We start from the raw sequence: 22,920 nt of genomic DNA on the forward strand, positions 1-22,920 counted from the left end.
AGTCCCCAAGCCAAACAAACCTTTGGGTGAAGCTTCGTCCTACAGGCCGATATGCCTTCTAAATAATACTGGCAAACTATTCGAACGAGTAGTCTATAACAGATTAATTCGAATTGCCGAAAAGGATGGCGGTCTCTCCGAAAATCAGTTCGGTTTTCGAAAGGGGAGGTCTACAACCGATGCACTTGTCCCAGTAGCTAACACAGCTAAGACCGCATTTGACGAGGGCAAATGTTGTGCAGTGATTACACTTGATGTGAAGAATGCCTTCAATTCCGCTAGATGGAGCAAGATACTTGAGTCTCTAATCAACTTAGGCGAAGTACCTGGTGCGTATTGTTGCCGACTTCCTAATCGATAGGACTCTGTGCTGCGAGTCAGATGAAGAAATGAAATCCTACCAAACGACATGCGGAGTTCCGCAAGGGTCTGTCCTAGGGCCACTCTTATGGATTATTATGTATAACGGGGTACTGACCCTAGACCTTCCTACTGGTGTGGCCTCCATTGGTTTCGCGGACGATATTGGTGTGACGGTTGTTGCACGCCTTCTCGAGGAAGCCGAACTCTATGCAAATGAAGCAGTCTATGAGATTAAATCCTGGTTAGAGAATGCTGGTCTACAGCTCGCAGAGCATAAAACGGAAGTAGTACTTATTACCAAGCGGAGAAAGTGCACTTCCATGAAGATCAAAGTTGGAACGCAAACAATCTATTCCGAGCCTGCACTTAAGTACTTAGGTGTAATGATTGACCAGAGGTTGAATTTCAGATTGCATGTGGAGGATGCAGCAACCAAGGCATATAACATCGGAGCGCTGGTTACGAGAATGCTACCAAATATAGGTGGCCCAAGGCCGAGCCGTCGACTCCTTATTTCAAGGGTGGTCAGTTCGATCCTACTGTATGCAGCCCCAGTATGGGCAGATGCACTGGAAAATACAATAAATAAGAAAAAGATTGGAGCTGCGTATCGCATAAGTGTACTCCGAACATGTTGCGCTTACAGAACAATTTCTAATGAAGCAGCTTGCGTGATAGCAGGAATGATCTCGATTGAGATTCTGGCGAAAGAAATACAACGACTTTGCGATCGAACGTACCTCACCGGAGAATCTCCTGCCCGTCGGCGACAGTTCGCACGAGGTGAAACTGTCGCGGAATGGCAAGAGAAGTGGGACGAGTCAGAAAAAGGCCGTTGGACTCACAAAATCATATGGGATATCCGGAAATGGATCGAACGACCTCACGGCGAAGTAGGTTTCGACCTAACTCAATTCTTGAGCGGACACGGAGGCTATCGAGCATATCTGTATCGATTTGGGCGTGATGATTCGCCATATTGCCCACAGTGCGCAAACATTCCAGAGGACGCATGTCTTTTTTCACTGCCCCAGATTCGAAACCCAAAGGGCTACATTGGAAGCTACAACCGGGGAGCACTTTACACCCGAAAATATCATGGAGCTTATGGTGAAAGCCAAGGGGATATGGACCGAAGTTATTACAGCCATCGGAAAGAAGCTTAGGCAGGAGGAAGCCATCCGAAAGAATGAACGCGAGAGGAACACGAATGTTGACATGAGCGCAGAATAAATTCTGATCCAGCCCCGCGACGTAATACCAAATAGGAGTCCCGCGGGGAGAGTGCAAGGAGAAGGAGGTGGTTTTAGTGGGTAAGAGTCCCACATAACCGTGTGGCAGGAGCCTGCGGTAGCTTTTGAAGCTTTCCACCTTCCATCGGGGAGAAAAAAAAGACAGACAGACAGACAGACAGACGGTAAACCGATTTTTGTGTTTACACAAAACCTTAAAAGGTTGTGTTTACACAAAACCTTAAAAAATCAGCAAAAAGATTCGGGGCGGAAATGACCGCAACATCCGAAGGACCCAGAAAGGCGAATTCATAATTTAGCAGAGGAAGTCAAGTTTAGGCAAAATTTCCGGCTTTCGCAAAGTGAAGAACTCACTTGGGGAGAATGTCGCCGTACGGGGCCAAAACCATAAGATCTATATATAGTGGAAATATTTTGTTGATGTGACATCCATAGAAGAAATCTTCAATCAATTTAAGTTGAGAGAACACCCATGCAGCATAATAGTTGTTGGCGGGAAAGGTTGTCTGCCGTCTGGGACGAAGCGCATTTCTTTCAAGAGCTTCTTCAAGTGCTTCATGTTTGGAAACTTCGCGTAGGCATGCACCAGGCAGATTGATCGATCCGATCGATGCAGAAAGTGTGGGAAAAAAGATTATATGGCCAGCGAGTACAATCGGGACGCCGAATTTAGGAAGGGGTTTTATTAAAATCAAACTCTGGCTTGCAGGGTTGCCCAGGATTTACTTACACGAAGGGCTCATACGCATTTGGTGTTAACTACTTAGACGGCTAGCCGCGTTGCCACATGCACAAGACAAAAGTCTATTAAACGCTTTGGCAAAATTAGCTATAATTCGTTCCAATGAAGGTGATGCCAACCACTATCGGAAGGGGGGATCTGCCTCAATGGCAGACCTGACCTTTGTTAGCCCTGCATTGGCGAATTGTATGTACTGCTACATTAGTGAGCACTGCATGCACAGTGATCACCAAGGAATTATTTGCGAACTATGGAGACAGCCGGTAAGCAAACTGCAAAGCCAAAGCCGAGAAGGACGTCAGGTTGGTCTACTAAAGCACTGGATAAGCACACCTTTATGGAATATGCTTGAACCAACCTACCAAGGCTGGTTCCCTCACGAAAAAAACTCTCCATGTGAACCAGTGCATCTACAAGGCATGCGATGCGTCCACGTAGAGGAGATGCACATTCCCCCGTAGATGCGGCATTATGGGTTTTGTAAAGCCTGATCAGCCATTGATGGCATCAAATTCGTTACTGTCTTGGACGAAAATACAATTCAAGGAAAGGATAGCACTAGTAAGTATTGGGTGGCGGTGGCCCTTGATGTGAGAAATGTATTCGATTCGGTCAATTGAAGTCACGATTGCTGTTCCCACCTATCCCGCTGCTATTATTGATAGTTACAAAGACAGAGGTATTGGTATGACACTGATGGTGGATCCAAGGAATACGTTCTTCCCACGGGTGTCCGAAAGGCCCACCTGTGTGGACTCGGCCCACCAGTGTGGAATATCATGTACAGTGATGTACTTAATTTACTGGTTCGAGAGAAGGCCACGATGGTGGCTTATGTCAACGACATAGCAATGGTTGTGGTCACAAAGCATGTTGAAAACGATTAGTCTTACTCAAGTGCAGTCATCAGTTGTGTTAAGATCAGGTCAGATAGTGGTATGTGTAGTCAATCCACTCTCACTGCTCACAAGTGACAAGTCTCAGTGTCGATCAAGCTCTTCATTTGGAATAATATCGTGCTAATGTACTCCGATGATACGTAACAGAAGGGTGAGGCTTGGAGCTTTGGAGTGATAGTGGTGGCCGTTTTCCATGTGCTACTCCCATAAATTAACACAGAAAGAACGTTAGTAGTCTCGACTTAATTTTGGTGCTGAGATAACTGCATTTCCCGAAACGGGACAAACTGAACCAACTGGTCCTCCAGGTTGGGGGTTGGATAAGGTTGACAACCCTACACGGAAAACCGATGTTACGGAGCCACGAAAGGAGCCTCGGACGACGGACCCGGCAACGACAACGGATTAAGGATTTGCGCATTTTCTCATGGAAAGTGCACTCCACGTACAGAGATGAAGCTGATGAGCAGCTAGCCGTTACCCTGTCCCAATATAGGGCTGATATAACAGCGTTAAAAGAGATGCGATGGACAGGGACCGGTTTCTTGGAGAAGAGCCACTACACCATATATTATAGCGGTCATCCAGTAAACCATGCGCTCGGAGTAGGTTTCTTAGTCAGCCAAAAAATGAAACCTACTGTTATCGGCTTTGAAAACATAAGCGAACGGCTATGCACTCTGCGCTTCCGAGGCAAGTTTAGAAATATAAGCCCCATTAACGTTCACGCCCCTACAGAGAAGACTGCATAGTCGGAGAAGGATATCTTCCACGAGGCAGTAGAACGAATCCTCGAAGCCTGTCCCAGATATGATATCAAAATGATACTTGGGGATTTTAACAGCCAAGTAGGGAAGGAGCCCGTATTCAGGCGATACGTTGGCTCCCATAGCTTACACGAAAAAAACAAATGATAACGGACTGCGGATTATTCAATTAGCAGGGTCACACGAAATGGTTGTTGGAAGTACCAACACAGCCCTCCGCAACACCTATAAAAGGGACGTGGATGCCGCAATAACCGCAGTCAACAGAGGACAGGGTAATAATCACGGGCGAGCGCAATGCTGACCACATTGCCTCCTAGTGTACCGTTACGGTCTTGAATGAAGTGCTCTAACACACTTCAAGGCCCTGATCCAATATGGATTGTTGCGCCAACGATTATTATTATATCCGAGTTATCACAATCTCGGCAGATGCCGGATTTTACCTAATACTAGCACTAAGTGCCAAGCATTTAGGCCTACCTAAAAGTGTGGTTTGCAAAGAGATCCTGGGTTCGATTCCCGGTATGGGAACCTACCAATTTAACTTTAATATTAATCTCTTTGCAAACCACACTTTTAGGTACACCGGAACATAGACTGGGTTTTTACAATCAATACTCGATAGATTTAACCATTAGACTTTATTAAATAATTTGTGTGACTGTGACTGTTTGCTCGTTAGAGGCAGAAGAGAGTCTCTCGCTTCATGTGTTTCTTTTCTGCCCCTAACTCATGGCACACTTTTCTCGCCGGTCCTCCACTCCCGTGGCGAGCTCCGCAAAGTGGATAGATCCGCGCCATCTATTCGTTCGCATTCGCAACATTCGAAATAAATTTCGAATGCTGCGAATCCTGCCGCGCCACAAGGTAAATGTAAGAGGTACGATCCTCTTCAAGTCCACCCAACTACTGGCCTATGCTGACGATATCGACATCATAGGAAGAACCACCCGAGATGTACAAACTGCTTTCATCCAGATTAAGCAGGCGGTAATCGGCGCGAGATCTTGGGCTGTACATCAATGAAGGCAAGACAAAATATATGGTGGCAACGTCAGCACCGAAGACGAATCAGCCAACAACATCAAACCGCACTGGTCAAACACGAAGAAGAATAAGGATAGGAGAATACAACTTTGAGACAGTTGACAATTTCTCCTATCTAGGGTCGAAAATCACAGCCGATAACAGCTACGATGATGAAATCCGCGCACAGTTGTTGTTAGCCAAGAGAGCGTATTTCAGCTTACAAAGACTGTTCCGCTCGAAATGTCTCACCATAGGGTCAAAGCTCTTACTGTACAAGACTATGATCTTACCAGTCCTCATGTATTCCGCAGAAACTTGGGTTCTTAGCAAGAAAAATTGCGAACTCTTGACCGCGTTCGAGAGAAGAATCCTCCGAAGAATTTTTGACCCCCTATATGAAGATGGACTTTTCCGTAGCCTACACAATGACCAAATCTATGAGCGATACCATGACCGTCCGGTTGTGGATAAAATCCGGCTCAAAAGGTTACGGTGGGCGGGTTACTTAATCCGTATGGATGAGGATGATCCCACCCCGAAAGTCTATAAGGGCAATATCTATGGTGGAAAAAGAAGACGAGGCAGACCATGCCTAAGATGGAGCGATGGCGTAGGTCAGGACGCCAGACAGCTTTTAGGGATATCGAATTGGTGGACCTCAGCGGAAAACCGGGATGTCTGGAGTTCCTTATTAAGGCAGGCCTAGACCGGATACCGGTTGTTGCGCCATTGATGATGATGACTGAAGGCGAATCTAGCTGTGATCAGCCACAGTCAGTTTGGCCAAGGTCAAAGAAACAGTGATACACCAAATAGATGTCGTCATCGTAGTCAAGATGTTTGAGAAAGGATTTCATGATCCATTGAACTTCTCCACGCCTTCCGATTGTTCTTCTTCCTCCCAGACCTGTGCCAGAGTAGAGCGCACCATTTCGACTACGAGTCATCTGCGGCTGTATCTTGGAGCTCTAATGTGGGGCATCATCCGCTTTCTCACAGTCCAGGTGCCCCTTAAAATTGATTAATTGCGAAGTTTCCTACGGTTGGTAATCAATATTCTATACGTCTTTTGTTCCCCTAGGTTAAGCTGGCAGGCTTAAGCGATGACGATATCGCCACAATAATCATGACTCAATCATCTGCAACTGATTACCGTGGTCTCCTTTGACACGGGAAGGACAAAGACCTCTTTGTATACCACGTTCCACAGGAGAGGACCGAACATTGAGCCCTGTGTACTCCTGCTATGACATTATACTGCTTGGGTCCTGCATCCATATCGTAGAAAACTGTCCGTTCCGTGGAGTAACTTTCGAGGAGCTTAGTGGAGTAACTAGGGACACTCGTTTTAGCCAGTGAGCTTTTCATCCATTTCCAGCTGGCTGAATTGAACGCATTTTTGACGTCCAATGTTATTTCGGCACAACATTTATTGGTGGCCATCGCATCTCGAGCCAGCTTCAAAACCATGTCTATGGCGTTGATTGTTGAATGAGCTTGACGAAAACCAAACTCTCGGTTCGATAGGTTATCCCTATATTCTATGATAGGGAGAAGTATATTGCAGATATCCTTTGTGCGCATCTTTCCTACCGTGTCGATAAGGCAAATCGGGCGGTATAATGATGGATGTCCCGGCTTTGGGAGCAAAAATAATTTTTGCCATTTCCACTGGTCGAGGAAAACTCCTTCTACCAAATATGCCTCAAACACGTTGAGTCTCTCGGTTTCCGCAGGTAAAGACGTCCCACGCTTGTTTATAATTTTTACCCTCCCCTTTATGCAGGCGGAAGAGCGCACTATATCAAGAAGAAGATGCGGGCATGTCAGTTGTGATGTTCGCCCTTTTATTTTTTTCATAACTACACTGTACGCCCCTGAAGTTTTGGTCTGCCTTCGCGTAGAATTCCTTGAAGCATTTTTGCTTACTGGTCCGTATAGCTAAGCCTCCCTGAACTCGCATATATTTTTCGTTTCACATCGAAGTTTGGTCTTCTTCTGGATGGTTGGCATATTCTCCTTGCTCCGAAGCGTGCAGCCCGCAACACCGGAATTTCTTTGTTCCACCAATAGTTTAACCGCTTATTGGTGATGATTGCATGCTCTCGTTATACGCTTCATAATCTGTGCTACCTTTTCTCAAGCCATTCCATCGGTATCAATGGCCTTAAAGTAGCATCTCTCTGAATGCGTCCGCTTCAAAGGTATTTACGGATCAGCTCTGATTTCCAACTTCGTGGGAACGCATCTCATTGTCTGGCCCTTCTAAGACCTGGAAAAACATTGTTTGGGGTTCGCTATAAGTACAGTGCTTACTGACGGACCAGATCATTCTCCTCGCAAATATGGTACTCTACTACTACTATGTCAAATTGACTATTAAGCCCGAACTTGTCCCTCAAAAAGGTGCTACAGTTTCGATGTTAGCAAGGACCAAGTTCATCTCCGCAAAAGCTTCGAGCAAAATAGAGCCCCTGGTGTTCGTAGTTCGACTGCCCAAATCCACAGCTCACGCTTTGAAATCACCCGCTATAATTTTCGGGTTTCGACTTTTTGCATCCGAAACTAGCATACCTAGCATTTGCTCGAATTTTGCTATCAGCATAGCAACTATATATGTAGATGTCAGCGATTTTTGCCCTGACGAATTCAATTTCTGGAAACTCCATCACTTCCTGATTAGCTTGATTTGCACATCCCCTCGCCGGTTACATGGGCATATTCGAGGCATCTAAAGCAGCGCTTGAAGGACACCTGCTCTCTGAGTCGACAAAAGACTAACTAGCCACCAGCAGTTTTAACGTTCCTTCGGCCGGCAAGCTTATAGTTGCCGTTTGAGTGCCTCCGTGAGACTTCCTGGGTCCTTTGACTGCCAATTCGTGCAAACCGTGTGGTCCAAACTGATTTTCTAGGTCCTCATGAATATCTTCCTTGGTGGTGACTATATCAATGTCTTTACTTAGTATCACAATCTCCTCCCTTCCCCCCAATGATCATGTCGAGGAAATTTTCAGCCGTCTTAGCTGGAGACTTCTTCAGCTCCAGCATCAAATTTCCTTTTTGGGAACATCTGATCCAGTTGACCCTTGCTCAAGGGTCTATCAATTCCGGATCGACCATCCGAAGAACATCGGCATATGTCACATCTCCTTTTTAAGGTTTTGTTCGTAAAACAAGGCCTTACTAAAATCGGTTCAATACCTGCCTGTCACTTTTCTCATAAACGGCTACACCGATTGAAAAGAAATTTGGTGTGAAGGTGGGAACTATAAACGCCCACCCATATTGTAAGTCACTTCTTTCTACGTTGAGTGTAAGAGGGGTCCGTATACATGCAAAAGGCGGATGTAAAATACATGCACACCATTTGAGTATTAAATTAAAGGTTTCGATTAGTACTTCCCGAGTTTTGACATTTGGTTAAAAGGCAAGGTTGAAAGGATTTTGAAAGTTATGGTTTCTTTAATGGACCAGTTCTAAGAAAATATTTAACCGAAAAATCTGAAAAAAAATCTTGAAGTTACCTCTAGACGGTGTCCAGGCTTTAAAATACTCTCCATATCGATATCGAAGTTAATTTAAACTTAAGTTAATAATAGTACATTACAATGTTTTTGAAGAAATCGGAGAACTTAAGGGGGTTAGTTTGTCCTGTGTCGGGATAGGTGAGTCGTTAGAGCACAAGGCTGTCATACGGAAGATCGCGGTTCAATTCTAACTGGTGGCAGTGGAATTTGTATCGTGATTTGACGTCGGATACCAGTCGACTCAGCTGTGTACCTGAATCAAATCACGGTAATAATCTCGGGCGAGCGTAATGCTGACCACATTGCCTCCCATATGGTACTGTAATCCTGCAGTGTACCGTTAAGGTTTTTAATGAAGTACTCTAACACACTTCAAGGCCCTGATTCAATTGGATTGTTGCGCCAACGATTATTTCCGAGTTATCACAATCTCGGCAGATGCCGGATTTTACCTAATACTAGCATTAAATGCCAAGCATTTAGGCTTGAATGATCCTACCTACTTAAAAACTAAAGGGGCGCTAGTGGGAGTGGTCGGTGGCAGGTCAATGGGAGAATCCGCAGTGTTCTCCGGCAACATCGAGCACGTATGTAGAACGGTGTACTTTTGCATGGTTTGAACCAGTCTGTCCGAAAGTCCCAGGACATCAAGAGAAGCCGTAAGAGATTTAGGTGCAATACCTGTAGCTGACAATATTATGAGAACTACAACCACCCACTCCAGACGGTATGGCGATCAGTCAGAACTTGCCGGTCCCAATACATGCTGTAAGCAGAATTATCAAGTGCTGCTTGCGGCTCATATCAGTAAACCAGATATGTTCCCATGATCAGCCTATGCTTGCATGCAAGGTTTTGATGGATAACAGCATTATGCCTGGTGATTTAATGCACCGGTGCCATAACAGTACAGTTAGAAATGAGGTTGCCAGGCGTATTGGCATGGCGGGTGCCTTCGGCGGTGATCCACTCCGCATGATCAGCATGCTGCGCGGGTAACCCCCAAAGTCCACCCCATTATTTTTTTGCATCCGTCACCGAAAACTGTACTGTCTGGACGCTCTGTTGCGATTCGTTGAGAGATCTGAAAAATCTCCGCTGATTCCTCGCGTATGTAGCATTCTGGATATGTCTGGAATGATTTTCGCCATACCGTCGTAACCGACTGCATATGACAGAAAGTTCCTGCTTGAGTGTGTCCAGAATTTCAGCTACGGGTGCCTCACTGGGGATAGCATAGTTCTGGTAATCCCTCTGCACTTTATTTCTCACCCGTCTGCTGGCATTGGCATTGCTGATCTGAATCAGTCTAGCAATGTCCTGCCTTAGTGAGCCCCGCCGATGTTTCGGACGAATTTTCCATAGTGGATCTAACATGAAAGCGAATCTTCAGACCGTACAATCTCATAGCCGTAACTGCATCACAATGCACAAGTTATTGTAGTTGCAGCAGCAACATATCAGCACACAGCCGAGATGCAATCTCATCATTGATTTGAAGTAGAACGAGCCCAGGAACACCTGGTTTATGCAAAGAGAGACTTCAGCTGGACGGTGGAGAAGAGTGCTTCGGTGAGTGCTGAAACTGTTGCCTACAGTACGGCGTGGTGTTGTTGATGTCGCCGTCTCTATCAACATCGAATCTCGGTCACCAGTTTCCCCGATGACCTCTAGTCGAACATGCTTCCTAATGGTGGCCGGGATTATGTCGCTGCGAGTAATAAAGCGGTATTGGTCTGCGACTCGCTGCACAGTCACTTGCGCGAATTGCGTGAAACGCTCGACGAATCTCTGGTGCAACAAGAGGCGGTAAGATGTTGTACTCGCTCCCGCCGTTATTATTTCCGAGTTATCATAATCTCGGCAGATGCGGGATTTTAGATAATACTAGCACTTAGGTGCCAAACATTTAGGGTTGGACGATCCTCCCTACTTAAAAACTAAACGCTAAACGCTAAGCGCTGGTGGTAGTGGCCGCTGGTAGGTTATTATTATTATTATAGTTTATCCTATGGTTTAAAAAACTTCAGTAACATAGATGATAGTATGAGGAATGACGATGACAAGTTTGATAAAAATCGTACAGTTACTAAGTTGCAGTCGTTCAGAGTTGTTTTTCCCGTGTAAATTTACTTCAACTCAAAATGCTAAATATCAACATCGCATTACAGTAAGTATTTTGACGTGATAAGTATTTGTATTTATTAGGGTCTATGTATTATAGAATGGGATATTTCTGCACTTAAATGAATTTACATATGAAACAAGCAGAATCTTTCTTACCTGAAGCGTCTAGCTTTCGGTTTCCCGAATGGTTCGCTCCCTCATACTCATATTTTCAAGTTTACCGCACTTCGGATTTTGAATGGGTGTCACTTGTGTCGCTTGAGTGATGCTGGCTTTCTTCAATGCATTTTTATCGTCTTTACCATTATTGAACAGAACACATCTGTCTCTCCGTCTCTCTGTCAGTCACAACATATGGCTCAGAAACAGTTGTGAGTCCCATTGCATACAAAGAGTAACATATTTGAGTTGAGTTTAAGGACGGAGGGTCCCCATCCATCTATTAGGGGGTGTAATTTATTTTAACCGAGTATAGTCATGTAAGGTATCAAATATAAGGTCTCAGTTAGTACTTTACGAAACTATTGACATTGGTTGCAAAGGGGAGGAGTACGGGGGTCAATTACTTTAATGACGCCTTCACAGAAAGTACCCAGCCCTTATCTGAAAAAACGCGGTCGTTCAGAGTATCTATGCCTCAAAATACACTACATACCGATACCTGTTTAAATAAAGTTAAACAGTCGGACAAATTAAATTCATAAACGATACGAATTATGTAAGCAATACACAACACCTTTCCTCGACTTGTTTTAAGTTGACGTTGGAAACAAGACAAACATGGCCGTTTGGGTGTAGATAAAATTCGACAAAGTAGGCATGTATGGGCGAGCACGATGTAGCCCGAAAAGTTTATTGTATCTATGGTAAAAATAAGACGTGGAAGACCTTGCCTAAGATGGGGTGATGATGTAGACTCAGACGTCAGATAGCTGCTAATGATATCAAATTAGAGAACCGCGGCGCAAAACTAGTATGCATGGAGCTTCTTAGACCGGCCCCCACTACTAATGAGCCTTGGTAAGCTAACCTGTCTAGCAAATATCAGTGACCGAAGTTGAAATCCGAACCCAAGTCATGAGATCGAAGCAGCACCGGCATTTAAATTAATATCTGCAGTATTGACTTTTGAACCCTTTTTAAATAAACTGTATACATACATATATTTTAACCCACTGGGCTTGACATGTAAAATTGAAATTAGTTGCAGGTTTGAATATAAGTGGATTTGAAATCTTGAATACCTAAGATAGTTAAGTAATTTGGAGGTTTTTATATAGATATACAGATAACTCCCTAGGACTAAGTACATCGCGAGGCAATAGTACACGAATTATAAACTGAATAGTGGTGAATATTGGAAAGTTGTTAAAAAAAATCAATTGATAGTCACCAACTCCACCATTTTTATGTGAATTGCTGAAACAATTTATAATCCTCGGTATTGAGTGCAACTCTACATGTGCTCTATATTTCACTTACCTGGGGGCTCACCTGGAATTGCTGCATTGGATATGCAACAACGCCCGTTGCTTGTGGCAATCCATTTCCGACACCCTGTGCGATTTGCTGGGCAGCGGCAGGTAACTGGGCTTGGGCCGGAACACTTTGCCATGCTCCCGGCATTTGAACTCCCATCCTGTAACAATTGAAAGGGGGAAGCTGTCATTAGTTCAACTATTAAGCATTCTTGTAAAGTACTGCAACATGCAGAGCTGGGGGTGAGAAATGGAAAAAAGTATGAATTCATCCTATTTATGGAGCTATCCGGTACATTAACAATATAACATTGAAAGGCTATTAGCAGAGCCCCCGAGCCGGGCATATGTTCGTAAGTTGTGTTTCTGTAAACACAAAATGTAAATCAATAAAACGGTGGCTGGAGGGAATGGTGTAATGTGGTCGCACCAAATGCTTTTTCCGGAATTAATAAGAAAGTCTATGCTACATTGTGTCATTTGAAAATCCTCGCTTAATTTGGTAATATCCAGGATTATTTTCGTTTCCATTTTAAAGAGACCAAAAATATATCGAGTCCAAAGGAAAAAAGGAATAAATGGTAAAAATTTAAAAGAAAACGCCTACTTACCCCATATAACCTTGTTGGTATCCTGCAAATTGACCGTAAGCGTAACCTTGCATGCCTTGAAGAAATTGGCCTTGTAGAGGCGTCGACGGGGCGGGCGCTGCTGGATATGTTGGAGCGGGAGGATACCAGTAGCCAGCCACTTGTTGCCCGTAGGCGGCCGCTGCCCCAAATGGAAAACCAGCTTGACTTAACGCCTGGCTAGCAATCGATGGAGCGTTATTTGGGTCACCGCTTTCTTTACCCCACGAGCATTTCACCGGCTGTGAATTTATTTCAGAATTGTGAATGGCGACAATCGCATGTGTGGCTGCCTCCTTTGTTGAAAATCTGCAAGAAGAAAATATGCCAAGATAGACTTTCGATGGAATTTATTCATGCAAAGTGAGAAGAAAGAGCAGATGCAGATTTTGCGAAATTCAGTACATGCCTGGGGACAAATGCACTAAGATATAGAATTATTCGCGAAAGATTTGAACGATATTCGTCTAAAAATTAAGATGTCCGTGAAGTGTTCAACAGATTTTGATTTTTAGTGCAGATACCAGATTATCCCGGATGAAGCGTTTTTGATTTAATTAAGTGTAATCCTGTTCCGGAATTAAATTTTCTATATAATTTGGTACTTTTAAATTGAGAATTAAAAGCCTAAATTAGCGACTGCTGGTGCCTTAGTTGGTTATTTACAGACTATACACTATGCTGGCGACAAGGTTCGCGTCTAGATAATATCGAATTATCCTTGACGTAAATCATTAGCCTTCAAAGGAATCCACCCTGCATTTCTGCTTTCCATGACTGCTTTCAATCATATGCTTGTCTGGAGTTCTCCGATTTGGCCTAGCAAAATGTAATTACGCTCACAAAGAACCGGCAAAATCGTTATGATGTGGCATGCGGCATTCTCAATTAGAAAACCTGAGCACAATTTCCGCTGCACACCTAGAATTGCTTATAGAGTCCGACTCACCTGACAAAGGCGTATCCTTTATCTTTGAATACTCTAATCTCCTGAATTGTCCCGAACGGTGAAAAGGTCTTCTGCAGGATCTCGTCCGTTAATGTTCCCGAAAGTGCACCATTTATGCCGCCACAGTATACGGTGCAATTAGTTGGACTGCTTTGATTGTACACTTCGTCAAATGTCAGAGGTTTTGAATTTACTGTAAAAGTTCGAAACATTAAAAAGAAAATTAAGCTCATGCACTTCAAAAAGAAAATAGTAGTGAGTATGCACTGCATTCACAATTTGAATTATATAGTGGAGGCAGCAGAGACGGGGCCATTGCAGTAACCACAAGCGAAGAGAAGAAATAGGATACAAATGTTGCCGACGGTAAAAGGATGCACATTTATGTTAATTCTTGTCACAAAAAAGCGGAAATCCAAATGGTAATTGTCTTAATGGGGTGGAAGTGAAAAGTTTGAAATAGAAGTGGTTTTTCTCTTTTGAAGCCCCTACTAATGGTTGCTTTTAAAGTGCGGCCAACTGTTAAAAAGTGAGCTCCAGGATAAATGAGTGATTTTCATTGCAAAGTTTATAGAAGGAAATGATTGTCGTTTGCAGAATCAAGAAAATACGAGGGTTTAATAAGGCGATTATGATGGGGTTACGGCATTCATAAGGCGTGCTAATTAATTTCCATGAATGAATTTCTCGTAAAAAAATATGATTATTATGACAAATGCTAAGGAATTGAATATTCTTTTGTCCAAAAAGGATTTCTGCGTCTAAAGGAAGACATTCATCAACGCTACTATAAACAACGAATTAAAAGAAAGTGAACAGTTTCAGTTTGCTTTGTAGGACGGATGACGTAATAAACGTAAGGAGAAGGTCCTAATGTTGTTCCCTTCACGCTTTGCTAATTTTGGGGGGGAATCCCAAATTAATAGGCTTATTTTGACGTAATTTTTTAGTTTTTTTTGTGAGCAGTATTAAAATAAATTCAATCAAACTCGGATATTATATGAGCTAAAGTTGAAACAACTGATAATTTATTTAAATAATTTAAGCGCATCTCGCTTTTGAGCACTCAGACCCTAGCGGTCCATTGTGTTTGATTCCTCCGTCTAACAGAATAATCCGGGATACTTATTTATGAATCGCAGGATTTCCGTTAGTGGATGTGATACTACCTGCTGCAATTGGAACACATCAGTACCAAAAATCTGATGTTTGATGCGACCATAGGCGGGGCATTCTGGTAGAAAATGCTCCGTGGATTCTTCCTCCTCATTACAGGGGGGACGAATATACAGTCGACCAATTGAAAAGCTGGATAGTCACTGCAATATCTCGAATGTCAGATTTTTTTTTTGAAATGGGTTGAAAGAAGAAATATTTTTTTAATTGTATTTTATACCGTTATTATTATTTTATCATAATAAATATATAAGGAAAATGAAAAATTGGACATTTATCGCAGCCAAAAAAGACTTGGACACTTGGATATGAGATGCTATCGACAACAGGTAACATGTTTGTTCCTCCAAAAGGGGTTATGTTATGTTTCGTGTTGTGCTTAGAAGTTCTGGGCTTCTCGGCGTTCATTGCAACGAATACTTCGTTGCAAGTATCGCGCGTTCAATGGCCGAAAATGGACAATAAGCACTCAAATATTATATGCTCCGCCGTAGCCGGCCCTAAACTCGGTTATGAAAGGAGGAGGGATGAATAGCTTCAGTCGGAATGAATGGCTATAGTCCACCACAGCTCCCCAGGGGGTAGGTGAAGAAAGTCTAGAAACTTTATAGTCTTGTAGATTACACACTGAGAAAGCTATCACCTCACCTGGCAGTTAGGGAAAAAATGCATTACCAAAAATTAATGGAAGAAGGATTTTAAGATCCGGTACGGATAACCCGTTAACCCCGCCCCCCCCCCCCCATTCCCCGCGGAGTTCCCGTTATGCGCAACAAGGCATCGAAACCGCTAATCGCGGGGTGGTTCGACGTCTAGGCGTTATGATGACCAGGAGCATTATTCTGCCCACTGCAGTTGCTTCACCACAATCTATGGCGAGCACTTAAGCTGATTCCCATAGGCAGCGGATGAAATGAACTTCTTCATCATTCATTCCTACCACGAAATAACGACGAGGGCGGGTCCAACATCTTACCGCCCCATGCTGCACCAGAGATTCGTCGAGCGTTTCCCGCAATTTGCGCAAGTGACTGTGCAGCGAGTTACAGACCAGTGCCACTTTATTACTCGCAGCGACACAATCCTGGCCACCATCAGGGAGCGTGTTTGACTTGAGGTCATCGGGGAAACTGGTGACAGAGAGTCGATAGGGGCAGAGGCGGCGGCATCAACAACACCACGCCGCACTGCAAGCAACAGTTTCAGCACTGCTTTGCACTCTTCTCCACCGTCCAGCTGAAGCCTCTCTTTGCATAGACCAGGTATTCCTGGGCTCTATGTATCTTAAGCAACTCCGAGAGTTCTATCTCAAATCAATGATGAGATTGCATCTCGACTGTGTGCTGATATGTCGCTGTTACAACTTCAATCACTTGTGCATTGTAGTGCAGGAGAGAATAATGTGCAGAGGATTTACAGAAACTGTGCCATCCTTAGGAAGATACCCGTAATTGAAATGCTGGACACACTAAAGTAGAAACTTTCTGTCGTATGCAGTGGGTTTGGACGATATGGCGAAAGTCACTCCAGACGTGTTCACAATGCAACATACGCAAGGAGTCAGTGAAGTATTTTCAGATCTCTCAACGAATCCCAACAGAGTATTCAGGCAGTATAGTTCGGTGACTGAAGGGGGAGAATATTGTGGTGGGATTAGGGGGATGCCCGCCCAGCATGCTGACCATGCTGAGTGAATCACCGCCGAAGGATGTTACCGAAGAGGAAGTTCAACGAGCCATAAACGGAAGAATTGAGGTGCCCTGATTTGGATCGGGTGCAGAATTTCTGGTATAAGAAATTTACCAGCATACACAGTAGGTTAGCACACCGTCATGAGTCGGCCGGAGGAATTTCCACCCTTCCTCACTTCGGGAATTACCTACATTGTTCTAAAAAGGAACACGGTGCCAACCCTCTAGATTCATGACGTTCTTTATTAGTGGAAAGGTCGATGTGCATCTCGAGACCAATAACATGCTGTCTGAGAAGTAGAAGGGCTACCGAGTCGATTCAAGGGGTTGTATTATAAAGAGGAACACGTTATCGACTCGTTAGTTATAGAACAAGCAGTTAAAGACCAAAGAAATCTCTTTAGTGGCTATATCGATTATGCTAAGGCTTTCGACAGAATACCGCATTGATCCGAAACTAATAAATCTTTTGGTGACAGTGATGGAAAAGTGGCATACCACTTTATAAGTGCGTTCATCTGGTCGTGCCCTCCGTATACGGATGGGCATCTTCCAGGGGATTCGGTGAGTCCCCTTTGCTTTTGCATGGCATTGAACCACCTTTCATGGTTACTGAATGATGCTAGGGAGCATGGTTTCGAAATCAAATATGGCCTACGTGCTTAGTGTGGGCTGACACACTTGATATACTTATATGACATCAAGTGATATGCTGGCACTGATGGCCACCTTAGAAGTCTGATGCGACTAGTTAGATATGTTTAGCCGTGATATTCGGATGGAAATTGGATTAGAAAAGTGTCGAATCCAAGCCATCTACAAAGGAGAAATAGCTATAAATTCTGGAAGGAACCCATGTTCGAGTTGGTTATCTGAAGGATGGTCTGCTGTCCGAATTCTTGCGACTGGTAAAGCTGGTGCTGAAGCCGCATCTCTTGGCAGTTATGCTTACACCATGAATTGGGACCGGCAAGTTCTAACTGACCGCCACAAGCTTGGTGTACTACGCGAATATTTTTGATGTTGTTATCCCCATAACGGGAGCATTAAACGGCAACACGTGGAGAAGAAGGTGAACTATGAGCCACCGGCTCCGGAAATCAAAGAAACTTGCCGTCTCGAGTAGGTGGATATAGTTCCCATAATATTGTCTTTACACTACACTCTATTACACCAAAATTCCACACGGTTCCCCTTGATGTATTAGAACTCTCTCACAGCCGAGTGCAAACTATGCAAAAATATACCATTCTGTATATGTGCTCGATGTTGCAGGGAGTTCTCGACGGGCTCTCCCATTCACCTACCACCCGCCACCACCACCAATGTCTCTTTTTCTTTCAGTAAGTGGGATCGTCCTAAATGCCAAAAAGCCCAAAAATTAAACAGGTCCGGAAACCGGAAGCTAGATGCCACAGGTGTAAAGGTTTTGTGTTTCCTTATATGAGGAATGATGAGTGCATGACAATTTGTGTTTATATAAGTAAAACTTCAATGCCCTCTACTTTTTAAAAAGCCATTTACACAAATAATTTGACCCGGAGAGCAGTGTATTTATAGCGGTCAACTTCATACGATTTACACTGGCAGTTCAATATTATTAGCAAATGTAAAGAAGTTAATCGACAACATATATAAAATAGTCGGGAAGTACTGGAAGCTGAGTGTTTCAGGTATAAAGATTTTGTGTTCACATTTTGTGAGAAATTCTCTATGCACGGATTTCCATTCTTACATAGTTAAGAATACGTATTTTGCCAAATTTTAAGATACTCATATGTGCATACACATCAATGGCATAGATACTATGTTCATCCGAAATGAACAAACATTGCCTATTACCGCATTGATTGATCTAACGCATCCATATAAAAATTGTATATACGTTATGTACATAAATTAAAACCGTTAATAACTACACACTTGTCTATTGTATTGGTTAGTATAGGTCCCAGGGCGAAACATGGATGGCTACCCACGATGGAGCATAAAACCTGGGAAACGCCTGCTGAACTAACACTAATAGCTCTACTATCAAACCCTTATAGTTGCCATCCAGTAAACCATGTGCTCGGAGTAGGTTTCTTAGTCAGCCAAAAAATGAAATCTGTTGCTATCGACTTTGAAACCATAAGCGAACAGCTATGCACTCCGCGTTTCCGCAGTATGTACTCTTCTGGATAGAAGCATTTTAATGGGCCTCTGCAATAGATAACTATTTGGGATGAGTTGTCTGAATCTTAATTAAAGCTTTTTAGATAAATTTTATATCTGATGAATACACCCCCATATATGTGGATAATATCGGACCTGTTCTGCATTGTGATATTCATAGTTTCAGAGTTCGGAGTAGACTCGCTTTTCAACTCCCTAGTACCTTCTAGGAAGAAGACCACTTCTAGAGGAAAGAATGGCAATTCAAATAGCTATTACAGGGAAATGCCCGAAGAAATTAGAATACTCGCAGCTATATTAATGAGTTCATTCTACATTGAAGACTGCAGCTGGACGTGTTGAAGGAGTCTGAATCGCAATTGCCGTAAAAATGTGGTAGTCGAAGGGTAGTATAGGTACCAAGGCGAAACGTGGATTGGTATCCACGATGGAGTATAAAACCCAGGAAATGTCTGCTGAACCAAACCCTATTTCCACCTCCAATTAGTGCCCGCTGAAAGTTCTTTCTTAACAGAAAGTTGCAGACAGAGAAGGATGGCGAGTTTCGTGCGCCTAAAAACGGGGCAAATTGTACCAACTGATCCTCCCTGTTTGGTAGGGCTGACAACCTTACACGGAAAACAACTTGTTACGAAGCCGCAACAGGAGGATTTGCATATTTTCTCATAGGATATGCGCTCCCTGTACAGAGATGGAGCTGCCACGTAGCTAGCCGACACCTTGTCCGAATATAGAGCTGATGTAACAGCGTTTCAGGAGATGCATTGGGTAGGGACCGGTTTCCTGGAGAAGAGCCACTAGACCATATATTATAGCGGTCATCCAGTAAACCATGCGCTCGGAGTAGGTTTCTTAGTCAGCCAAAAAATGAAACCTACTGTTATCGGCTTTGAAAACATAAGCGAACGGCTATGCACTCTGCACTTGCGAGGTAAGTTTAGAAATATAAGCCTCATTAACGTTCACGCCCCTGCAGAGGAGACTGCAAAGTTGGAGAAGAATACCTTCTTCGAGGCAGTAGAACGAACCCTCGAAGCCTGTCCCAGATATGATATCAAAATCATACTTGGGGATTTTACAGGCAAGTAGGGAAGGAGCCCGTATTCAGACGATACGTATGCTTCCATATTTTACACCAAAATATAAATAATAACGGACTGCGGATGATTCAATTAGCAGTGTCACACGAAATGGTTATTGAAAGTACCTGGCTTGCGCGGAAAGCGGTCCACAAACATGCGTGGGCCTCTCCAGACGGGACCACTTTCAACCAAGTTGACTACGTGTTGATTGAACGCCGCCAACTCTCAGCCTTGATGAATGTCAGAACATATAGGGAGGTCAATATAGGCTCGGATCACTATCTCACTGGCATGGTGCTCCGAGCTCGAATAACAACACCACCCAGAATCCCCTCTGACAATCAGGTGAGAGTTACCACTAAGGCCATCCACAACACAGCCCTCCGCGACACCTATAAAAGGGAAACGGATGCCGCAATAACCGCATTCAACAGAGATCCTGGAAATGAAGCATCAACAAATGATCTTCACAATCACATGAAGAACGTTATCATAAATATGGACACAAACATACTTGGCCTCAGCCGCGAAGAGAGTCGGAACGGCTGATTTGACGATGAATGTAAGCTAGCAACTGAACGGAAAAATGCTACATACCGAGTAATGCTGCATTCTCAAAGAACGCGGGCACGCACGGAGACTTATCACGAACTCCGGCAAGCGATTATGCGTTATCTTGCTAGGTCGGATAGCCCCATATGCTTAGAATTCCATGCAAATCCGCAACAGATCAGATTTTCTCTTCACTGCAAGCGATGGAAAAGCTGTTGGAATATGAACATCAACTGTATTATCTTTTCGTCGACTTTAAAGCCGCCTATGATGGCATAGCCACGGTAAAACTGTACAGGGCCATAGGAGAATTTGGTATCCCGCCGAAATTAGTAAGACTGACTAAGCTGACCCTGACCAATGTGCCAGGCCAGATAATAGTAGCAGGATCACTCTCAAGACCATTCGGCATCATTGCATCATTCTCTGTAAATATATTTGTGTAGCTGGAATCAACGAAAACTATACCCATTGCAGCTAATTAATCTTTTAAAGCAGAGAAGCTCAACTGGTTCGCAAAAAATGGAAAAATTATTGACCCACAAATCCTTCGAAAGCAAGTAGCTAATTATCGAATACATGAATGCAATTCTCTTCATCATTCACTGTAAAATTCAATGAAATCCAGTCGGGAGGTCGCTTCAGATATGAAAGGTTTTGTATATTGCTTATATAAGAATATTTCAGTGGGTATTTGTAGCTTGAGTGTCCGGATAGCTGAGTGGTTAGAGCGCAAGGCTGTCGTACGGAAGGTCGCGGTTCAAATCTCACTGGTGACAGTGCCATTTGCATCATGATTTGACGTCGGATACGAGTCGACTTAGCTGTGAATGAGTACCTGAGTCAAATCAGGGTAATAATCTCGGGCGAGCGCAATGCTGACCACACACAGTGTTACTGTAGTGTACCGTTACGGTCTTGAATGAAGTGCTCTAACACACTTCAAGGCCCTGATCCAATATGGATTGTTGCGCCAACGATTATTATTATTTGTAGCTTGATTGTAATGTTTATGCATTTAGTTGGTCAGACCATTGACTTCAGTATGCCATAAATTTTAATAAAAGTGAGAACTTTGACCGATTATAACTTTGTTAATAATATTGCGATTTCCAACACACTTGATACTATTCCATAGTATATTTTATATTTCTGCAAAATTTGATGGTTCTAGAGTGAACTTAAGGGGGGTTCGCAGCCAATTTCTAAGAAAATATACTCCTAATAAATATTTAATGTTTTCTGTTCGTTCCTTGGTGGAGTGTAAGGCATCCTCACAGTAAGATTGTGCTTCAGTTTGTGGCGACCACACCTAAAGTTGTGCAAGTGATAAACTCGCAGCAAAGAGACAAACGCAAGCCAAACATAAATACCCATTATGGCTGGGATTCGAACGCAGAGCAGTGAGATTCGGAGGCTGACGCTCTCTCTCCCTCAACCATTGCGCCGTCAATATACAGATGGTTATTTTTTCATTATTAATTTCATTTAAACAGGTATCGTTATGGAGAGGGATTTGAGGCCTACATACCATGTGCATAGAACACCATATTTTTACGGAGGCTTGAAAGTAACTGACCCCTTTCAAACCTTTCAACGCGGAACTTTGTGCTCACTGCATGCCAGAGGATTCACACCTTTCTACCGAATTTCGTATCAATAGGAGTAACCGTTTCTGAGAGAAGGGGTGTGATAAGCAGGCAGACAGACAGATACAAATCGATTTTAATAAGGTTTTGTTTTACACAAAACCTTAAAAATTGAAGATACAATGGATTATGAATATGGATAGTTCCATGATTTTTAATGCAAATGAAACGAAATGTTTCCATTCAAATCTATCCGATTAAAAATTGTAATTAGCAATGCTTTTATAAACCTTGAATATCACTGAATAATTGTCCGCATATTTTTGGTTTGCTGGTTACTATTTTCTCACCAATAAAATGCAATTACTGCATAAATGCACAGTTGCCATAAATTTCGTTTGGAATTTAGAAATGCAGCATAAATTCCAACGGATGAATAGCAACCAATAAAACACAGGTATGAGGTTATATTATGGTGGTATCAGTGAAGGAACTGCATTTAATCCGCAATATTTAACGCTCTCAATGGTGAAAATACAAAACTAATAATTGAAAATAACTGCGGTGGTGAAAATATTTGCAAACCTTGTAATAATAGTTTTCTTACAGTTCAGCAGCTAATGAGCATTTTATAATATTTTGGTTTCATTTTCAGGAATCAATTACAATTCGTGGTCACTGGCAATTTGTGCGCCATTTCCCATAATAATTTATATAGACTGCTCTTTGATTATTACGTCTAGCTCTAGGTACATAAGGCAATATGTGTGCGCTATAATACGATGTTCAAAAAGTAAGGTGCAGTTTTAATTGAAACTTTTTCCATTTGCTGGGACTGTTAGTGACATCTGTGACAAAACTCGTGTCAATATGATCATTAGTTATATAG

At 43.1% G+C, this 22,920-nt stretch overlaps 1 protein-coding gene across 1 annotated transcript in view; it reads right to left on the reverse strand.

The window, feature by feature from the left end:
• LOC119651824 (nucleolysin TIAR) overlaps nucleotides 1-22,920 on the reverse strand; it is a 392,109-nt gene that overhangs the window by 11,670 nt on the left and 357,519 nt on the right. The window contains exons 5-7 of the mRNA XM_038055615.1: nucleotides 13,767-13,959; nucleotides 12,800-13,126; nucleotides 12,193-12,349 (exon numbers count right to left, since the gene is read on the reverse strand). Of these exons, the coding sequence (XP_037911543.1) occupies nucleotides 12,193-12,349; nucleotides 12,800-13,126; nucleotides 13,767-13,959 (677 nt within the window). The remainder of the gene's footprint in view (nucleotides 1-12,192; nucleotides 12,350-12,799; nucleotides 13,127-13,766; nucleotides 13,960-22,920) is intronic.

The sequence above is a fragment of the Hermetia illucens genome, chromosome 3 (assembly GCF_905115235.1).
Source record: "Hermetia illucens chromosome 3, iHerIll2.2.curated.20191125, whole genome shotgun sequence".
Taxonomy (NCBI): domain Eukaryota; kingdom Metazoa; phylum Arthropoda; class Insecta; order Diptera; family Stratiomyidae; genus Hermetia; species Hermetia illucens.